The sequence below is a fragment of the Halichoerus grypus genome, chromosome 7, assembly GCF_964656455.1.
Source record: "Halichoerus grypus chromosome 7, mHalGry1.hap1.1, whole genome shotgun sequence".
Classification (NCBI taxonomy): domain Eukaryota; kingdom Metazoa; phylum Chordata; class Mammalia; order Carnivora; family Phocidae; genus Halichoerus; species Halichoerus grypus.
Genome location: NC_135718.1, coordinates 40,710,860 through 40,730,769, shown reverse-complemented (window position 1 = coordinate 40,730,769; position 19,910 = coordinate 40,710,860). Strand labels below are relative to the sequence as shown.

Here is a 19,910-nt window from a genome sequence, read left to right as displayed (position 1 = left end):
AATGAGCTTATTCATAGGACAAAGACGTGTACATAAATTAATGAAAAGAAGAAAAGACAAAAATACAAAAGATAGTGCATGTAAGGGCCTCATTAGAAGTTCAGAAGAAAAACTTAAGATAGGGTGAGGAACTCAAGAAATCTTCCCCTCGTGGTACAAGCTTGGAGAGGGAAGCAGCAGCTTCCAGGTAGGAAAGGTACGATGCCTCATTCTGTTCCTTTTTCTCTATCTCCCCTAAGGATCAAAAGCGTAAGAAGTTGGGAAAGTGCAGCAAACCCTATTATCCACAAAGTACAGGTTAAGACACAATAACATTGGGAATTAGGAGGGGAGAAAAGCATCCTCTGCTCAGCCCATATCCTCTACCCCTAAAGAAAGGACAGGTAATTAAGAAGGCACCATCCCTGACCAGGGATGAACCAGAGACACTGCACCTGCCTGCAACTGATGCTGAACAAGGACAACAGAGAATGAACTCCCACACCCATTTAGGTGAGCAAGTAACATAGTTACAAATAAGAGCACTCTATTGCTGGGGAATAAACAAGGTCATGGACAGGAACCTCCTCTCAGGTGCAGGTGTATTGGGGACATTTAAGCAAAGGGTAGACATTGAAATAAACCCTCTGGCATTTTCCATTCTAAGCACAAAGTAACAATACAGGAATTTGAAGACAGTGATACACTAAGAGTAAGCACAGCAACATCAAAACCCAAACCCTGCTCAATTCCTGACTAAATTGACTCAACTCATCAAACTGAAGGCCTACAAAAGGAAGAGGTATGTCTATTCCTGTTTACCTCAGTCTCTAAAACACAAGACATCCAGATTTCAACAAAGAAATTATATGCACACTAAGAAGCAAGTAAAAGAAGAAAAAAAAAAAAAAGGTCAAGAGATAAAGCAATCAAAAGAACCAGAAAGAGATATGACATAAATGTTAAAACTATCAGACAATTAATTTTAAATAACTAAGATCAAAGCTAAAGGCTTCAGTGGAAAAGTGGACAACACACATAAACAAATGGGGAATTTCATCAGAGATATGGAAACCACAAAAAATCAAGCAGAAACCCTAAAAATGAAAAATACTATACTAGAAATAAAGAATGCTATCAATAGGCTTATCTATAGGCTTGATACAGACAAGAAAAGAATCAACAAACTTAAAAATAGGTGAATAGGCATTATTCAAACTGAAAGACAAAAAAGAGTCAGGGAAGGCACAGAAGAGACCATCCAAGAGCTACAGCCCAATATCACACAGACCAATAGTCCTACAACTGGATTCCCAAAATAGAACCAAGAGAAGGTGAGGATGGGGGGGTGGAATTGGGCAGAAAAAATATCTGAAATGACAATGGTTGGCAATTTTCCAAAATGAATGAAAGACACCAAGCATCAGATACAAAAGCTCATTATAAACAATACAAGTCAGAAGACAACCCAGAATCCTATAACCAACAAAAATGTCTTTCAGAAAAAATGAAGGAGAAATAAACACTTTTACAGACAAATACTGAGAGTTCATTAGCAGCACACTTACACCATAAGAAATGTTCAAGAAAGATCTTTAGGCAGGGTGAATATATTATAGAACAGGAAACTGGATCTACACAAAGAAATGAAGAGTTCTAAAGATTCCATAAATGTAGTTAAATATAAAATTCATCTTTTTCCTTAATTTTCACTTCTCTGGAGTGTAACTGGCTATCTAAAACAAAAGCAGTAAATATGTATTTCATGATTATTGTTATGTAAAATTAAAACATTTGACAACAATTGCACAAAAAATGAATGGGAGAAAAAAAATGAATGGGAGAAATTAGAGAGACACTATTGAAAGGTCCTTATACCACCTGTGAAGTGATAAAATGTTATTTGAAGATAGAAAAAACAGACTGTGAGAAATTAAAGATGTATATTATAAATCCTAGGGTGACCAAGAGAACATTTTTAAAAGAGGTATAACTAATAAGCCAATTGGGAAAATAAAATGTAATTACAAAATAATCCAAAAGAAGGCAAAAAATTAGGAAAAAAGATAAAGAATAGAAGAATAAGTAGAAAACAATTAGCATGATGGTAGAGTTAAATGATGGTAGATATAAATGCAAACAGTCTACATATACCCCAATTAAAAAACAGAAATTGTGAGATTGGGTGAAAAAGCAAGACCCAACCATACAATGCCCACAAGAAACCACTTTAAATACAAAAGTGTAGGCAAGTTAAAAGTAAAGAGATGGAAAAATAAATACAATGGGAGCACTAATCAAAAGAAGCTGGAGTGGCTATATTGATAGCATAAAATGTATCAACAACAAAGTAGACTTCAGACCAAGAACATTACCACGTTTAAAAAGGTCATTACTGGGGAGAAGAGGGATGAATAAGGGGAACAAAGAGAATTTTTAGAGCAGTAAAACTATTCTGTTTGACACTATAATGGTGGATACATGCCATTACACATTTGTCCCAATCCACAAAATTTACAACACCAACAGCGAACTCTAATGTAAATTATGGATTCGGGGTGATAATATGTCAATGCAGATTCATCAACTGTCACAAATATACCACTCTGGTGAGGAAGACTGATAGTGGGGGAGGCTACACATATGTGAAGGCAGTGAGGATATGGGAAATCTCTGTACCTTCTGCTCAATTTTGCTACAAACTTAAAACTGCTCTAAAAACTAAACCTATTTTTTAAAAAGATGATTACTAATGATAAAGGGGTCAAAAATCACAGAGAAGACATAACAATGCTAAATGTGTATGCACCTAAAAGAATTTCAAAATACATGAAGTAAGAACTGATAGTGCTAAAATTAGAAAGAAAATTCAGGATTATCACTGAAGACTTCACTCACAAATCAATGGAACAAATACACAGAAATTCAGTAAGGACAGAAAAGAACTGAACAACTTGATTTAATTGATGTTTATAAAACATTCTGTCCAACATTATAAAAATTCTCAAGTGCACACGGAACCTTCACCAGATAGACCATATTCTAGGTCAAAAATCAAACCTTAACAAATTAAAAAGAATTAATATAAACTATGCCCTTGGACCATAATGAGATTAAACTAAAAATCAATGACATATCTGGAAAATCTTCAAATATTAAGAAAGTTCAAAGCAGAGCTGCAAGTGAGCGAGCAGAAGACAGTTCGGCTGCTAGAGTGGAGCAATGCCTAAATCAAAGGAATTTGTTTCTTCAAGCTCTTCTGGCAGCGATTCTCACAGTGAGGTTGACAAAAAGTTAAAGAGGAAAAAGCAAGTTGCTCCAGAAAAACCTGTGAAGAAGCCAAAGACTGGTGACACTTCAAGAGCTCGGTCATCCTCTGAGCAGAGCAGGGATGAGAACATGTCCCAGATCGGGAAAATGAGGTACGTCAGTGTTCGGGACTTTAAAGGGAAAGTCCTAACTGATATTAGAGAATATTGGATGGACCCAGAAGGTGAAAGGAAACCTGGAAGAAAAGGTATATCTTTAAATCCTGAGCAATGGAGCCAGCTGAAGGAACAGATTTCAGACACTGATGGATGATACAGTAAGAAAACTGTAAAATCAGAGCTATATGAAACTTGTACTATCCTAGTTGTTTTAATCTGTCTTTTTACATTAGCTTTTGTTTTCTAAATGTTGTTTTCCAAGCTACTGTATATTTGGGTTGCAGAACAATTTGTAAGATGAATACTTTTTTTTATGTGCATTATTAAAAGTGTTCTGAGTGAAGCTAATTGTCAACTTTATTAAGGAGGATTGCTTTGTGCCCACCACCTAGTGTAAAATAAAATCAAGTAATACCAAAAAAAAAAGAAAGAAAGAAAGAAAGAGAGTTCAAAGCATATTTCTACATAACCCATGGATCAAAGAAGTCACAAGAGAAATTAGAGAATACTTAAAAAAAAAAAAACAACCAGACTTTAGAATAGATTTATGTTTACCAAAAAAAACAGTAGGAAGTACATAGGGTTCCCATATATCCCCTGCTATAGTTTCCCCTATTATTAACATTTTATATTAGGATAGTACATTTGTTAGAATTAACAAACCAATATTAATACATTATTGTTAACTGAAGTTCATAGTTCATTCAGATTTCCTTAGGTTTTCCTTAATATCCTTTTACTGTTCCAGGATCCCATCTAGGAGTCCTTATTACCTTTAGTTCTCATGTTTCCTTAGGCTCCTCTTGGCTCTGATGCTTTCTCAGACTTTTCCTGTGTTTGATGACCTTGGCGGTTTGAGAAGTAATAATCAGATATATTCTAGGATGCCCCTCTATTGGACTTTGTTTGATGTTTTTCTCATGATTAGCCTAGGGTTGTCAGTTTTGGGGAAGATCACGGAGGTAAAGTGCCATATTCATCACAATATATCAAGGGTACCTACTATCAACATGATTATTATTGATGTTGACCTTAATCACCTGCTGTAGCTGTGTATCATGCTTCTCTACTATAAAGTTACTCTTTTTTCCCCCTTTCCACACTGTACTCTTTAGAAAAAAAATCACTATGTACAACCCACACTTAAGGGGTGGGGAGTTTGGCTCCATCTACTTTAGAGTGGAATATCAACACAATTTATTTGGAATTCTTCTTCATGGGAGGTTTGTTTCTTCTCCCCACTTATTTACATATTCAATTATTTGTTTGTATTAGTATGGACTCACAGATACTTATTTTATACTTTGAGTTATAATCCAACGCTACAGTGTATTGGTGCTCAAATTTTTCCAGCTGTCACCAATGGGAATGAGAAAGCATTCTGAATTGAATGTAAACAAAAGCACATCAAAATTTTAGGGATATTGCTAAAGCAGTATTCACAGGGAGATCTGCTTTATTAAATGCTTATATTAGATCAGAAGAAAGAACTTATATCAATGAAGAAATCAACCAAATCAATAGGAATAATACTAAAAATACTAGTGAAACTAAAAGCTAGTTCATGGAAAAGATCATAAAAAGACAAATACCATATGGTTTCACTCATATGTGGAATTTAAGAAACAAAACAAAGAAAAAAAAAGACAAAATAACAGACTGTTGAATAGAAAGCACAAACTGGTGGTTGCCAGATGGTGGATGGTGAAATAGATAAAGGTGCTTAAGAAGGACAAACTTCCAGTTACAAAATAAGTAAGTTTTGGAGAGAAAAAGTAAGCATAAGGCATATCGTACAGTAAGTTGGTAATAACATTGTATGGAGACAGATAGTGACTATACTTATTGTTGTGAGCACTGAGTAATATATAGAACTGTTGAATCACTATATTGTACATCTGGAACTAATATAACATTGTATGTTAAGTATACTTCAATTAAAAATAATAAAAATAAATAAAATGGCATTGAATTTAAAAAATTAATAAATTTCTAACCAAACTGATCAAAAAATAAAAGAGAAAAAACACATTTTTCCAAATCAAGAATAAAAGAGAGGGCATCAATTCAGATATTACAGACATTACAAAGTTAATAAGGGAACATTATGAACAATTCGAATTCCATAAATTAGACAACTTATATGAATGAGACAAACTGCCAAAGCTCATTAAAGAGAGAGATGATCTAATAGTCCTTTATCAATTAAAAACATTGAAGATTGCTATAGGCTGAGTTGTGTCCCCCCCTAGAATTTTATGTTGAAGTTCTAACCTCTAATAACTCAAAATATGACTGTATTTGGAGATGGGATATTTAAAGAGATAATTAAATTAATGAGATTATTTGGGTATACCCCAGCCCAATATGACTAGTGTCCTTATGAAAAATGAAAATAGGACCCAGATACCACACAGGGAGAAGATGGCCATCTGCAAGCCAAGAAGAGAGGCCTTAGAAGAAATCAAAACTGCCAACACCTTGATCTTGGACTCTAGCCTCCAGGATTGTAAGAAAATAAATTTCTGTTGTGTAAGGCAATCAGTCACTAGTTTGACTAGCCAATCAGTCACTTTGTTATGAAAGCCCTAAAAAATGAATACAAATATGTATTTTAAAATTTTACAAACAAACACATTCCAAGACCAGATGGTTTCACTGAATTCTACCAAACATTTAAGAGAGCAATAATAACAATTTTGTATAAACTCTTCCAGAATATAAAATAGGAGGGAACACTTCCAAACCAATTTTATGAGGGCAGCTTTACCCTGATACTCAAACCAGAAAAAGGCATCACAAAAAAGAAAACCACGATCAATATCTATCATGAACATAAATGTAAAAATCCTCAGTAAAATACTAGCAAATCAAATTAAACAACATATAAAAAGGATAATACACGAAGTTGGGCTTATCCCAGGAATACAAAGCAGGTTGAACATTTGAAAATCAACCACATCAACAGGCCATAACTCACCATATCAACAGACAAAAGAAGAAAAACTATGTGATCATCTTGGTAGATACAGAGAAAGCATTGGAAAAAAAATTCAACATGCATTCATAATGAAAACTTTCAGGAAACTAAAACCAGAAAGAATGTCCTTAATATGATAAAAGACGTCCACAAAAATCCTACAACTAACATTATACTTAATGATGAAAAACAGAATGTTTTTCCCCTAAAATGGAGTCTACTCTCTCTATTCTTATGCAGCATTGTACCAAAGGTCCCAGCTAGTGCAGTAAGAAAAAGAAATGAAAAGCATATACATTAGAAAAGTTGAAAAATAAAACTGTGTCTATTCACAGATAACATGAGAGTCTTCATAGGCAAATTCCAAAAAAGAATATACAAAAACAGAATTAAGAGTGAATTTAATAAGGTAAAAGGATACAAGGGCAATATAAAAAAATGAATCATATTTCTTTATACCAGCAATGAATGAAGTTAAGGTATTTATTTATTTTTTTTTAAGATTTTATTTATTTATTTGAGAGAAAAAGTGAGAGCAAGAGACAGCAAGAAAGCACAGAAGGAGAGGGAGAAGCAGACTCCCCCCTGAGCAGAAAGCCAGAATCAGGGCCTGATCCCAGGACCCTGAGATCATGACCCGAGCCAAAGGCAGCCGCTTAACAGACTGAGTCACCCAGGCGCCCCAAAGTATTTTTTAAAGTCCCCTTTATAATAGCACCAAAACACAGAAGATAATTAGATAAAAACCTAACAAAATATGTACAAGATCTGTATGTTTAAAACTATGAAACACTAATTACTGATGAAAGAAATCAAAGCAGACCTAAACAGAGTGAGAAATGCTTCCATCAGGGAACACAACAATGATGCCATTAAATTAGAAGTTGAGAATGCCACCAGGCCATTTTAGGTTCCTCATGCTTACTGAATTGACAGGCAAAGGTGGGTTACTATATTGCTTGATACAACTAATTCTTTTTTTAATTTTATTATGTTATGTTAATCACCATACATTACATCATTAGTTTTTGATGTAGCGTTCCATGATTGTTTGCATATAACACTCAGTGCTCCATTCAGTACTTGCCCTCTTTAATACCCATCACCAGGCTAACCCATTCCCCCACCCCCAACCCCTCTAGAACCCTCAGTTTGTTTCTCAGAGTCCATAGTCTCTCATGGTTCGTCTCCCCCTTCGATTTCCCCCCTTCATTTTTCCCTTCCTACTATCTTCTTTTTTTAACACATAATGTTATTATTTGTTTCAGAGGTACAGGTCTGTGATTCAACAGTCTTACACAATGCATAGCACTCACCAGGGCACATACCCTCCCCAGTGTCTATCACCCAGCCACCCCATCCCTCCCACCCCCCACCACTCCAGCAACCCTCAGTTTGTTTCCTGAGATTAAGAATTCCTCACATCAGTGATGTCATATGATACAGGTCTTTCTCTGATTGACTTATTTCACTCAGCATAATACCCTCCAGTTCCATCCACGTCGTTGCAAATGGCAAGATTTCATTCCTTTTGATGGCTGCATAATATTCCATGGTATGTATATACCACATCTTCTTTATCCATTCATCTGTCGATGGACATCTTGGCACTTTCCATAGTTTAGCTATTGTGGACACTGCTGCTATAAACATCAGGCTGCACGTACCCCTTTGGATCACTACATTGGTATCTTTGGGGTAAATACCCAGTAGTACAATTGCTGGGTCATAGGGTAGCTCTGTTTTCAACTTTTTGAGGAACCTCCATACCTATTCCAGAGTGGCTGCACCAGCTTGCATTCCCACCAACAGTGTAGGAGGGTTCCCCTTTCTCCGCATCCCCGCCAACATCTGTCGTTTCCTGACTTGTTAATTTTAGCCATTCTGACTGGTGTGAGGTGGTATCTCATTGACGTTTTGATTTGGATTTCCCTGATGCCGAGCGATGTTGAGCACTTTTTCATGTCTTTTGGTCATTTGGATGCCTTCCTTTGGAAAAATGTCTGTTCATGTCTTCTGCCCATTTCTTGATTGGATTATTTGTTCTTTGGGTGCTGAGTTTGATAAATTCTTTATAGATTTTGGATACTAGCCCTTTATCTGATATGTCATTTGCAAATATCTTCTCCCATTCTGTCAGTTGTCTTTTGGTTTTGTTGACTGCTTCCTTTGCTGTGCAAAAGCTTTTTATCTTGATGAAGTCCCAATAGTTCATTTTTGCCCTTGCTTACCTTGCTTTTGGTGATGTTTCTAGGAAGAAGTTGCTGCGGCTGAAGTCAAACAGGTTGCTGTCTGTGTTCTCCTTTAGGATGTTGATGGACTCCTGTCTCACATTTAGATCTTTCAACCATTTGGAGTCTGTTTTTGTGTGTGGTATACGGAAATGGTCCAGTTTCATTCTTCTGCATGTGGCTGTCCAATTTTCCTAACACCATTAGTTGAAGAGACTGTCGTTTTTTCACTGGACATTCTTTCCTGCTTTGTCAAAGATTCGTTGACCATAGAGTTGAGGGTCCATTTCTGGGCTCTCTATTCTGTTCCATTGATCTATGTGTCTGCTTTTGTGCCAGTACCATACTGTCTTGATGATGACAGCTTTGTAATAGAGCTGGAAGTCTGGAATTGTGATGCCGCCAGCTTTGCTTTTCTTTTTCAACATTCCTCTGGCTATGCGGGGTCTTTTCTGGTTCCATACAAATTTTAGGATTATTTGTTCCATTTCTTTGAAAAAAGTGGATGGTATTTTGATGGGGATTGCACTGAGTGTGTAGATTGCTCTAGGTAGCATTGACATCTTCACAATATTTGTTCTTCCAATCCATGAGCATGGAACGTTTTTCCATTTCTTTGTGTCTTCCTCAATTTCTTTCATGAGTACTTTACAGTTTTCTGAGTACAGATTCTTTGCCTCTTTGGTTAGATTTAGTCCTAGGTATCTTATGGTTTTGGGTGCAATTGTAAATGGGATCGACTCCTTAATTTCTCTTTCTTCTGTCTTGTTGTTGGTGTATAGGAATGCCACTGATTTCTGTGCATTGATTTTTATATCCTGCCACTTTACTGAAGTCCTGTATGAGTTCTAACAGTTTTGGGGTGGAGTCTTTTGGGTTTTCCACATAAAGTATCATATCATCTGCAAAGAGTGAGATTCAGATGCCTTTTATTTCTTTTTGTTGTCTGATTGCTGTGGCTAGGACTTCTAATATTATGTTGAATAGCAGTGGTGATAGTGGACAGCCTTGCCGCATTCCTGACCTTAGGGGGAAAGCTCTCAGTTTTTCCCCATTGAGAATGTTATTCACTGTGGGTTTTTCATAGATGGCTTTTATGATATTGAGGTATATACCCTCTATCCCTATACTCTGAAGAGTTTTGATCAAGAAAGGATGCTGTACTTTGTCAAATGCTTTTTCTGCATCTATTGAGAGGATCATATGGTTCTTGTTCTTTCTTGTATTAATGTATTGTATCACACTGATTGATTTGCAGATGTTGAACCAACCTTGCAGCCCAGGTATAAATCCCACTTGGTCATGGTGAATAATCCTTTTAATGGACTGTTGGATCCTATTGGCTAGTATTTTGGTGAGAATTTTTGCATCCATGTTCATCAAGGATATTGGTCTGTGATTCTCCTTTTTGATGGGGTCTTTGTCTGGTTTGGGGATCAAGGTAATGGTGGCCTCATAAAACGAGTTTGGAAGTTTTCCTTCCATTTCTATTTTTTGGAACAGTTTCAGAAGAATAGGTATTAATTCTTCTTTAAATGTTTGGTAGAATTCCCCTGGGAAGCCATCTGGACCTGGACTCTTGTTTGTTGGGAGATTTTTAATTACTGCTTCAATTTCCTTAGTGGTTATAGGTCTGTTCAGGTTTCCTATTTCTTCCTGGTTCAGTTTTGGTAGTTTATACATCTCTTGGAATGCATCCATTTCTCCCAGATTATCTAATTTGCTGGCATAGAGTTGCTCATAATATGTTTTATAATTGTTTGTATTTCTTTGGTGTTGGTTGTGATTTCTCCTCTTTCATTCATGATTTTATTTATTTGGGTCATTTCTCTTTTCTTTTTGATAAGTCTGGACAGGGGTTATCAATGTTATTAATTCTTTCAAAGAACCAGCTCCTAGTTTCGTTGATCTGTTCTACTGTTCTTTTGGTTTCTATTTCATTGATTTCTGCTCTGATCTTTACTATATCTCTTCTCCTGCTGGGTGTACGCTTTATTTGCTGTTCTTTCTCCAGCTCCTTTAGGTGTAGATTTAGGTTGTGTATTTGAGACCTTTCTTGTTTCTTGAGAAAGGCTTGTATTGCTATATACTTTCCTTTTAGGACTGCCTTTGCTGCATCCCAAAGATTTTGAACAATTGTGTTTTCATTTTCATTTGTTTCCATGAATTTTTTAAATTCTTCTTTAATTTCCTGGTTGACCCATTCATTCTTTAGTAGGATGCTCTTTAGCCTCCATGTATTTGAGTTCTTTCTGACTTTCCTCTTGTGATTGAGTTCTAGTTTCAAAGCATTGTGGCCCAAAAATATGCAGGGAATGATCCCAATCTTTTGGTACTGGTTGAGACCTGATTTGTGACCTAGGATGTGTTCTATTCTGGAGAATGTTCCATGGGCACTAGAGAAGAATGTGTATTCTGCTGCTTTGGGATGGAATGTTCTGAATATATCTGTGAAGTCCATTTGGTCCAGTGTGTCATTTAAAGTCTTTATTTCCTTGTTGATCTTTTGCTTAGACTATCTGTCCATTTCAGTGAGGGGGGTGTTAAAGTCCCCCACTATTATCGTATTGTTGTCGATGTGTTTCTTTGCTTTTGTTATTAATTGCCTTATGTAATTGGCTGTTCCCATGTTAGGGGCATAGATATTTACAATTGCTAGATCTTCTTGTTGGATAGATCCTTTAAGTAGGATATAGTGTCCTTCCTCATCTCTTATTATAGTCTTTGGTTTAAAATCTCATTTGTCTGATACAAGGATTGCCACCCCAGCTTTCTTTTGGTGTCCATTAGCATGGTAAATGGTTTTCCACCCCTCACTTTCCCAATCTGGAGGTGTCTTTGGTTCTAAAATGAGTCTCTTGCAGACAGCATATCAATGAGTCTTGTTTTTTTACCCAATCTGATAGCCTGTGTCTTTTGATTGTGGCATTTAGCCCATTTACATTCAGGGTAATTATTGAAAGATATGAATTTAGTGCCATTGTATTGCCTGTAAGGTGACTGTTATTGTATATTGTCTGTGTTCCTTTCTGGTCTATGTTGCTTTTAGGCTCTCTCTTTGCTTAGAGGACCCCTTTCAAGATTTCTTGTAGGGCTGGTTTCGTGTTTGCAAATTCCTTTAGTTTTTGTTTGTCCTGGAAGTTTTTTATCTCTCCTTCAATTTTCAATGACAGCCTAGCTGGATATAGTATTCTTGGCTGCATATTTTTCTCATTTAGTGCTCTGAATATATCCTGCCAGTCCTTTCTGGCCTGCCAGGTCTCTGTGGACAGATCTGTTGCCAATCTAATGTTTCTACCATTGTAGGTTACATATCTCTTGTCCTGAGCTGCTTTCAGGATTTTCTCTTTGTCTCTGAGACTCGTAAGTTTTACTATTAGATGTCGGGGTGTTGACCTATTTTTATTGATTTTGAGAGGCGTTCTCTGTGCCTCCTGGATTTTGATGCCTGTTTCCTTCCCCAAATTAGGGAAGTTCTCTGCTATAATTTGCTCCAATATACCTTCTGCCCCTCTCTCTCTTTCTTCTTCTTCTGGGATCCCAATTATTCTAATGTTGTTTTGTCTTATGGTATCGCTTATCTCTCGAATTCTGCCCTCGTGATCCAGTAGTTGTTTCTCTCTCTTTTTCTCAGCTTCTTTATTTTCCATCATTTGGTCTTCTATATCACTGATTCTCTCTTCTGCCCCATTTATCCTAGCAGTTAGCACCCCCATTTTTTATTGCACCTCATTAACACCTTTTTGATTTTGACTTGGTTAGATTTTAGTTCTTTTATTTCTCCAGAAAGGGTTTCTCTAATAACTTCCATGCTTTTTTCAAGCCCAGCGAGTATCTTTAAAATCATGATTCTGAACTCTAGTTCTGATATCTTACTAATGTCCGTATTGATTGGGTCCCTGGCAGTCAGTACTGCCTCTTGTTCTTTTTGCTGAAGTGATTTTTTCCATCTTGTCATTTTGTCCAGAGGAGAATAGATGAATGAGAGAACAAAATGCCAATAGGGTAAAAACGTCCCCAGGAAATATACACTAAACAAATCAGAAAAGACCTGAAACCGGGGGGAAAGAAAGGGAAATAAAGAAAAAAGAAAAAGAAAAAAAAAGGAAAAGGAAAAGATAAACGCAAACAAAAACAAAACAAAACAAAAAAAACAGAATATGATCAAATATGATGCATAGATCAGTCCACACACTAGATTTTGGGCGTATTTTGGTCTGTTAGAAGAAAGTGCCTCCCAAAATTTTAAAGAAAGAAAACTTATATATGTACAAAAATAAGGGTAAATACGATGAAGGGATGGAATATGACTGTACAGATGAAAATTATAAAAGATTTTATAAAAGGAATTGATAAGAAGTTGGTTGAAAAAAGAAAGAAGAGGAATTAAGAAAAAAAAAAAAGGAGAGAATGTGATCAGGCAGGAGACTAGAACAAAGGCATACACTAGAGATTTAGGGTATATTTTGGTCTGTTAGAAGAAAGTGTATCCCAAAATTTTAAAGAGAGAACAATTTATATATATACCAAAACTAAGGTTAACTACTATGAAGGGATAGAATATGACTCTAAAAATGAAAAATAAAAATGTTTTTTATAAAAGGGATTGATAAGATGTTGGTTGAAAAAGGGAAAAAGAAAAATTCAACAAAAAAAAAAATTTAAAAAATTAACTTTGGAAAGACTAAAGAATCAGGGGTAAAAAGCCATGAATTCTATGTGCAATATTCCCCTAGCGCTGGAGTTCTGCCGTTCTCATTGATCGGTAAACTTGGTCTTGGCTGGCTGTTCTCGCTGATCTTCTGGGGGAGGGGCCTGTTGCTGTGGTTCCCAAATGTCTTTGCCGGAGGTGGAATTGCTCCGCCCTTGCCGGGTCCGGGCTAAGTAATCTGCTCGGGTTTGCTCTCGGGAGCTTTTGTTCCCTGCAAGCTTTCCGTACAGCTTTGGAGGCAGAGAGTGAAAATGGTGGCCTCCCAATCTCCGCCCCGGCGGAGCCGAGAACTCAGGGCCCCACTCCTCAGTGTGCCCCCAGAGAAAAGCAGTCAGTCACTCCCGTCTCCCCGGTCTCCGGCCGCACTCCGTGCTCACCCGGCCTGTGACCGCGCGTTTCTATCTCTGGCGCCCGACCCCGTGTGGAGTCTCCAATTCTAGCAGATCCCTGTGGTGCGCTCCCGCACCGCTCCTCCCGGGGGAGGAAGGGGAGTCTCCCCAGATCTGCCGCTTGCTGGGGCCCTGCTGGAGGAGCAGTGGCCCGACTGTGCCGCGGATCACAGTTTATGGCAACCCCGAGCTGAGAGCCTGCGCCTCGGCTCCGTCTTTGCAGCCAGCTTCCCCGCTCCGATACCTGGGAGCTCCGCCGCACTCAGGCACCCCCGGTCTTTCTGTGACCCGAGGGTCCTGAGACCACACTGTCCCAGTGAGAGTTCCACCCCCGCTTAGCCACTGGAGCGACGTCCCTCAGCATAGCCGACTTCTAAAAGTTCCAATTTTGTGCTCCGTGGCTCTATCACTTGCCAGAAGCGGCCAATGGAGGCCCCTCCCCCGCCATCTATCCTCCCAAATATCGCCTCGGATTCACTTCTCCGCAAGTCCTACCTTCCAGAAAGTGGTCGCTTTTCTGTTCAGAGAGTTGCTGCTATTCTTTTCTTCGATCTCCTGTTGAGTTCATAGGTGTTCAGAATGGTTTGATCTCTATCCAGCTGAATTCCTGGGACCAGACGAAATCCAGGTCTCCTACTCCTCCACCATCTTGCTCCTCCCCTCGATACAACTAATTCTAATTATCAAGGGGAAATTGGGTTTCCACTACATAGTAGGGGTAAGAAGGAGTATGTCTAGAATGCAGGTGATCTTCTAGAGTGCCTTCACAGTGATTAAAGTCAATGGAAAACTATAACAATTAAATTTAGACTGTTACTAGCTTAGACTTTTCAGGGATGTCTGTTTGTGTCACCCTACCAGACAAGGAACCACAAGCAACTGAGGTGCTTGCTGAGGTCAAAGAGAATATGGAATGGGTAGAAGAAAGCATCTACCAGATACAACCTTGCAACCAGTTGCACAAATGAGGATGTAATAGTTACAGGTAAATCTTTTTCAATATAAATATTTGATATATATATATTTATATATATACATATAGATATATAGATCATATACATTCAAATATATAATTTAGCCAAATATTTTTGTTTTCTTTTACAGGATATTAAGGGGGAGTGTTAATTAGCTGAAGAAGAAAGACATCACTCAAAGACCAAAAAGGAGATTTTTATATCCTCTTTTGACGACAGGGTGAGAGCGTGTTTTCAGTTGCCCACAGGTTAACTGTATCATCATAGATGGAATAATAATGTTTTTATTTGGAGATTAGGTATGGCTTAAAGAGATGTGTATGGGTGCCAAGTTGACAAAACATGGACTGTGGTCATTTTGCAATATGTCAACATGGCTAGGCTGAACTACTTCTCCAAGAATTCTATTTCCCAAATGTTTTCAGTTAAGATGGTTGACAAGAGAGGTTCTTATGTGAGATTTTGGAAGGTGAACCTGAAGCAATAGCCATTTTGTAGTTCACACACACAATAGCTGATCTCCTGACACACCTCATTCTTTACTTAGAAGGAAAAACTTAATATCATAAAATGCCAATATTTCCCAAATGAATATAAATGTCATGCCACTCTAATCTGAATTTCAAAAGGGTTTACATGGGTATACATGTACCCCAGCAGCATTATCAACAACAGCCAAATTATGGAAAGAGCCCAAATTTATATCGACTGATGATGGATAAAGAAGATGTGATGTGTATATATATACACAATGGAATATTACTCGGCCATATTAAAAAGAATGAAATCTTGCCATTTGCAACGAAGTGGATGGAGCTAGAGAGTATGACGCTAAGAGAAATAAGTCAGTGAGAGAAAGACAAATACCATATGATTTCACTCATGTGTGGAATTTAAGAAACAAAACAAAAGAACATGGGGGCAGAAAAGGAGAGGCAAACCAAGAAATAGACTCTTAACTATGTAAAACAAACTGAGGGTTACTGGAGGGGAGGTGGGTGCGAGGATGGGTTAAATAGGTGATGGGTATTAAGGAGAGCATTTATTGTGATGACCACTGGGTGTTATATGTAATTGATGAATCACTAAATTCTACAAATGAAACTAATATTACACTGTACGTTAACTAACTAGAATTTAAATAAAAATTTGGGGAAAGAAAAAAAACAAAAAACAAAAGGGTTTACATGGGAATGAACAAAATAATTTAAAACACCATATGTAGCAATAGCCCAAATAGCCTGTAAAATTTTTTGATTGAAATATAATTGATATACAATATCCTATTAGTTTCAAGAGCATAGTGATTTGATATCTTTATATATTATGAGATGATCCCCATAATAAGTCTATTTACCATCTGTCACCAAAGTTATTACCATATTATTGCCTACATTCCCCATACTTTATATTATATCCCCATGACTTGTTTATTACTGGAAGTCTGTACCTCTTAATCCCCTTTACATTTATTTTTTAAAAATTAAGGGGAAGATTTGCCTTTCTAGATATGACTTACAACTACTATAATCAAAACAGAATAATATATCCACAGGAACAAACAAGACAATCAGTGGAAAAGTTTGGAGAACAGAAAAGGATACAAACATTTTGGGGAACTTAATATGTGATAAATGTATATTTAAATTTAATTGGGAAAAGTGGCTTAGTGAATAGTGCTGGTATAATTGTCTAGTCCATTTTCTACAGGTCTACCATACTTAGCAGACAGATTAGTGATCTAAGTAAAAATGAATGAAGGAAGGAAGGAAGGAATGGAAATTCTGGGAGAAATTTGAGTATTTGTACATTCTTCCAGTAAAGAACTTTCTAAACATTCTAGAAACCACAGTGGTTATGAAGTCTCCCTTCTTATATGGGGCAGGAGAAGAATTTGTATTTGTCAGACAGACAAGATGTTAGGATTTCCAAAATGTAAAGAGTTCCTACAAAATAATAAGAAAAAAATGGCAAAGGGTACAGATATGCAAATGAAAGAGGCTAATAAACAAACAATAAGATACTCATTCTCATTAGCCATCAGGATAATGTGAATTACAGTAACAAGAAACTGCTATTTTTCATTCATCAGATTGGCAAAAGTTAGGAAAAGGCTTATCTAGTGATGATAAAAATATGGGAAATTGAACCCTTCAAAACAGCTAGAGCAAGAATAAATTGCTCTAACCTCTGGAAAGGAGTCTGATATTATCTATTAAAATACAAAATGAATATATACCTTGACTTACCAAGGGAATCTAACAACAAAAAAAGCACTAGTACATAGGAAATATGTAAAGAATACATGTTGCAGATTAGTAAAGGGAAAAAAGTCAACAGGGGAATGCGTTAATTTACAGTATTTCCAAAAGATGGAAAAGAAGAATTCAGATAAAAAAAAAAACCTTCATATCTTGCTGAAGGCTGAATGTGGCCTAGTGTGAGAGCACAGAATTCTGGGAAGCCACAGATACTAGAGAGTTTACAACACCCTTGCAGACTCAACAGGCCTCCAATAGGTGCTCATAAAACAAAAAAGAAAAAAAAAGTGGACACAGAGCTGGAAATGGAAGGAATTCTTCCCTCAGTGGCACAGGCTTAGAGAAGAGTTACTGCCACTGTGGAAAATGTATAAAGCCCTATTTGGACCTGCCCCCTCCCCAGAGAACAAAAGTCTTCAACTGAAGGAGGACTAGCAGCAAACCCTGTTGTGCACAGGTAGAGAACCAATGCAGTTAGAAAAGGCTAAAGAAAAACACTCTACTCCTGGAGGAAAGGCAGAAAATGGTCCTGAGTCGGATCCTATACGATACTATCACCAGTCTCCTACCACTAAGCAAGGAACAGGAAACCTTCTCCCACAGTAAACCTGCCAAAAATACAAAGCAGAATTTGAATGCCATAGTGAGGAGAGACGGCATCACTGACAAAGCCTCTCCCCTGACAACCAGGAACAGAGAACCTGCCAAAGGGAGAGACTGGACTATGACCACAAAGAAGTCTGCCCTCCTGTCCAGGCCAACCAGCACCAGGCTACCCCTAGAGCAGGGGCATGAGGGTGGGGAAGAGCCCTTCTGAACCACAGGTACACAGGGAAGGCTTCAAGCCAAGGATGGAACAGGAATGTGAAGAGAAACTCTCTAGCATTGTGGTTGCCACACTAAGCACAATTTAAATCGTGAGAAATTCTAAATCAATAGTTCACTGTAGGTAATGACAAGCAACACAAAACCAAAATCCAGCTCATGTCCCAAACACACTAAATCAAGAACCTACACTAATGGCCTAGCAGAAGAACAGGCATGATATTCCCAGGCATAAATTCTACTTACCTCAATCTCTACTCTTCTACACCCAACATCAACACCCTATCAAAATTTACAAGACATACAAGAAACAGCAGCAGCAATGACAAAATCACTGTCAAAAAAAAAAAAAAAACCAAGGCAATTCTACAGAAAAAAACTTAGAAATGACCCATGTGTTAAAATCATGAGAGAGGGAATTCTAAATAACTATGATTAATATGTTTAAGCTCTTATGGAAAAGGTGGACAAAATGCATGAACAGATAGGGAATTTGAACAGAGATGGAAATTATAAGATAAAGTCAAATGGAAGTTTTCTCAATAAAAAACTTTGTAAGATGGGTACCTGGGTGGCTCAGTCTGCCTTCAGCTCAGGTCATGATCTCAGGGTCCTGGGATCAAGCCCCACACAGGGCTCCCTGCTGAGCCAGGAGCCTGCTTCTCCCTCTCCCTCTTCCCCTAACCCCCACTCATGCTGGCTTGCGAGTGCACTCTCTGTCTCTCAAATAAATAAATAAATACATACATACATACATACATACATACCTACATACATACATACATACTTTGTAAGAGAGCTAAAGACTGTTTTCAAATGGGCTTATTTGTTAGTAGACTAACAAAGCTGAGGAAAGAGTCAATAAATTTGCAGATGAGTTGATAAAAATTACCTTAAACTGAAACAAAAAGAGAAAAGAGTAGGAGGAGAAAAGATAAAATGCATACAGGTACAGCCTCTTTGGAAAACAGTCTATCAGTTATATACTTATGACTCAGAAATCCCACTCCTAGATATATTTACCTTAAAGAAATGGAAACGTAGATTTACACAAAACCAGTATGTGAATGTTTGTAGTGCTTTTTTTCGTAATTGTCAAAATGTGGAAACACCCAAATGTCCCTCCACTGCTGAATGGATAAACAAACTGGTACAGCCATACAATGGAATACTATTCAGAAAAAAAAAATTAAATAACAACAAAAGCAATGCTTGATATTGGAAACAATATCAAGCATTACTCTAAGTGAAAGAAGTGGCACTCAAAAGGCAACATATTTATGATTCTATTTATATGACACTTTGGAAAAGACAAGACTAACAAGAACAAACAAAATCAGATTACTGGTTGCCAGGTGCTGGTGGTGGGATGAGGGGATGACCAACTACAAGAGCATACTAGAAATATGAAGTGTGAAGGAAATGCACTGTATCTTGATGGTGGTGGTAGACCTTTGTCTAATCTCACAGAACTGTATGCTAAAAGGATGAATTTTACCATATGTAAATTATACTTCAGTATTTAAAAAGTATTTTCTTGTAATCTATTTTTGTGTCAGACCTGTATTTTAATAATTACACAGTGTGAGATTACCTTAATTAGATTTGACATTTTCCAAATTTAAAAAAGTCATTAGAGAAGATGATTCTGGCACTTGATCTAAGGTTGAAATGCATGATCTCTATAATCCTCTCTAGCTCCAAGGTTTTTTGAGGTATGGGATTCCCCAACCTCACACACACAAATTTTACATATATAGAAATTTATATGTTTTTATATTTATAATTTTTATAATTTATATATGTATAAATCTAGATATGTTCATGGTTATATTTATGTTTACACTATATACAAATATAAATATACACACATAATTTTGAATATTCTTCAGTATTATGATTTTTTATACATATTTGTATTTTCTTTTTTCCTTACAACATATGTGTAATCAAAAAAAAAGATTCCTATTTTACTTATAAAATATATACTGTGCAACAAATTAAGAAAATGAGGAAGGAGGTCATATGCTAGTCTATACAAATCTGTAATTCCTAGTATAAGAAAATATAAATAGCTCATTTTATTAAATTGACATGTTTAAAGAAACATTTAAAGAAAGGGAGACTATTTG

General features: G+C 36.9%; 1 protein-coding gene and 1 pseudogene across 1 annotated transcript in view; one reads left to right on the top strand and one right to left on the bottom strand.

Annotated features, from left to right (window-relative positions):
- PTPN20 (protein tyrosine phosphatase non-receptor type 20) overlaps nucleotides 1-19,910 on the bottom strand; it is a 114,686-nt gene that overhangs the window by 41,923 nt on the left and 52,853 nt on the right. The window contains exon 5 of the mRNA XM_078076854.1: nucleotides 11,135-11,137. Coding sequence (XP_077932980.1) covers nucleotides 11,135-11,137 — 3 coding nt within the window. The remainder of the gene's footprint in view (nucleotides 1-11,134; nucleotides 11,138-19,910) is intronic.
- LOC118542720 (activated RNA polymerase II transcriptional coactivator p15 pseudogene) lies at nucleotides 3,159-3,561 on the top strand (annotated as a pseudogene).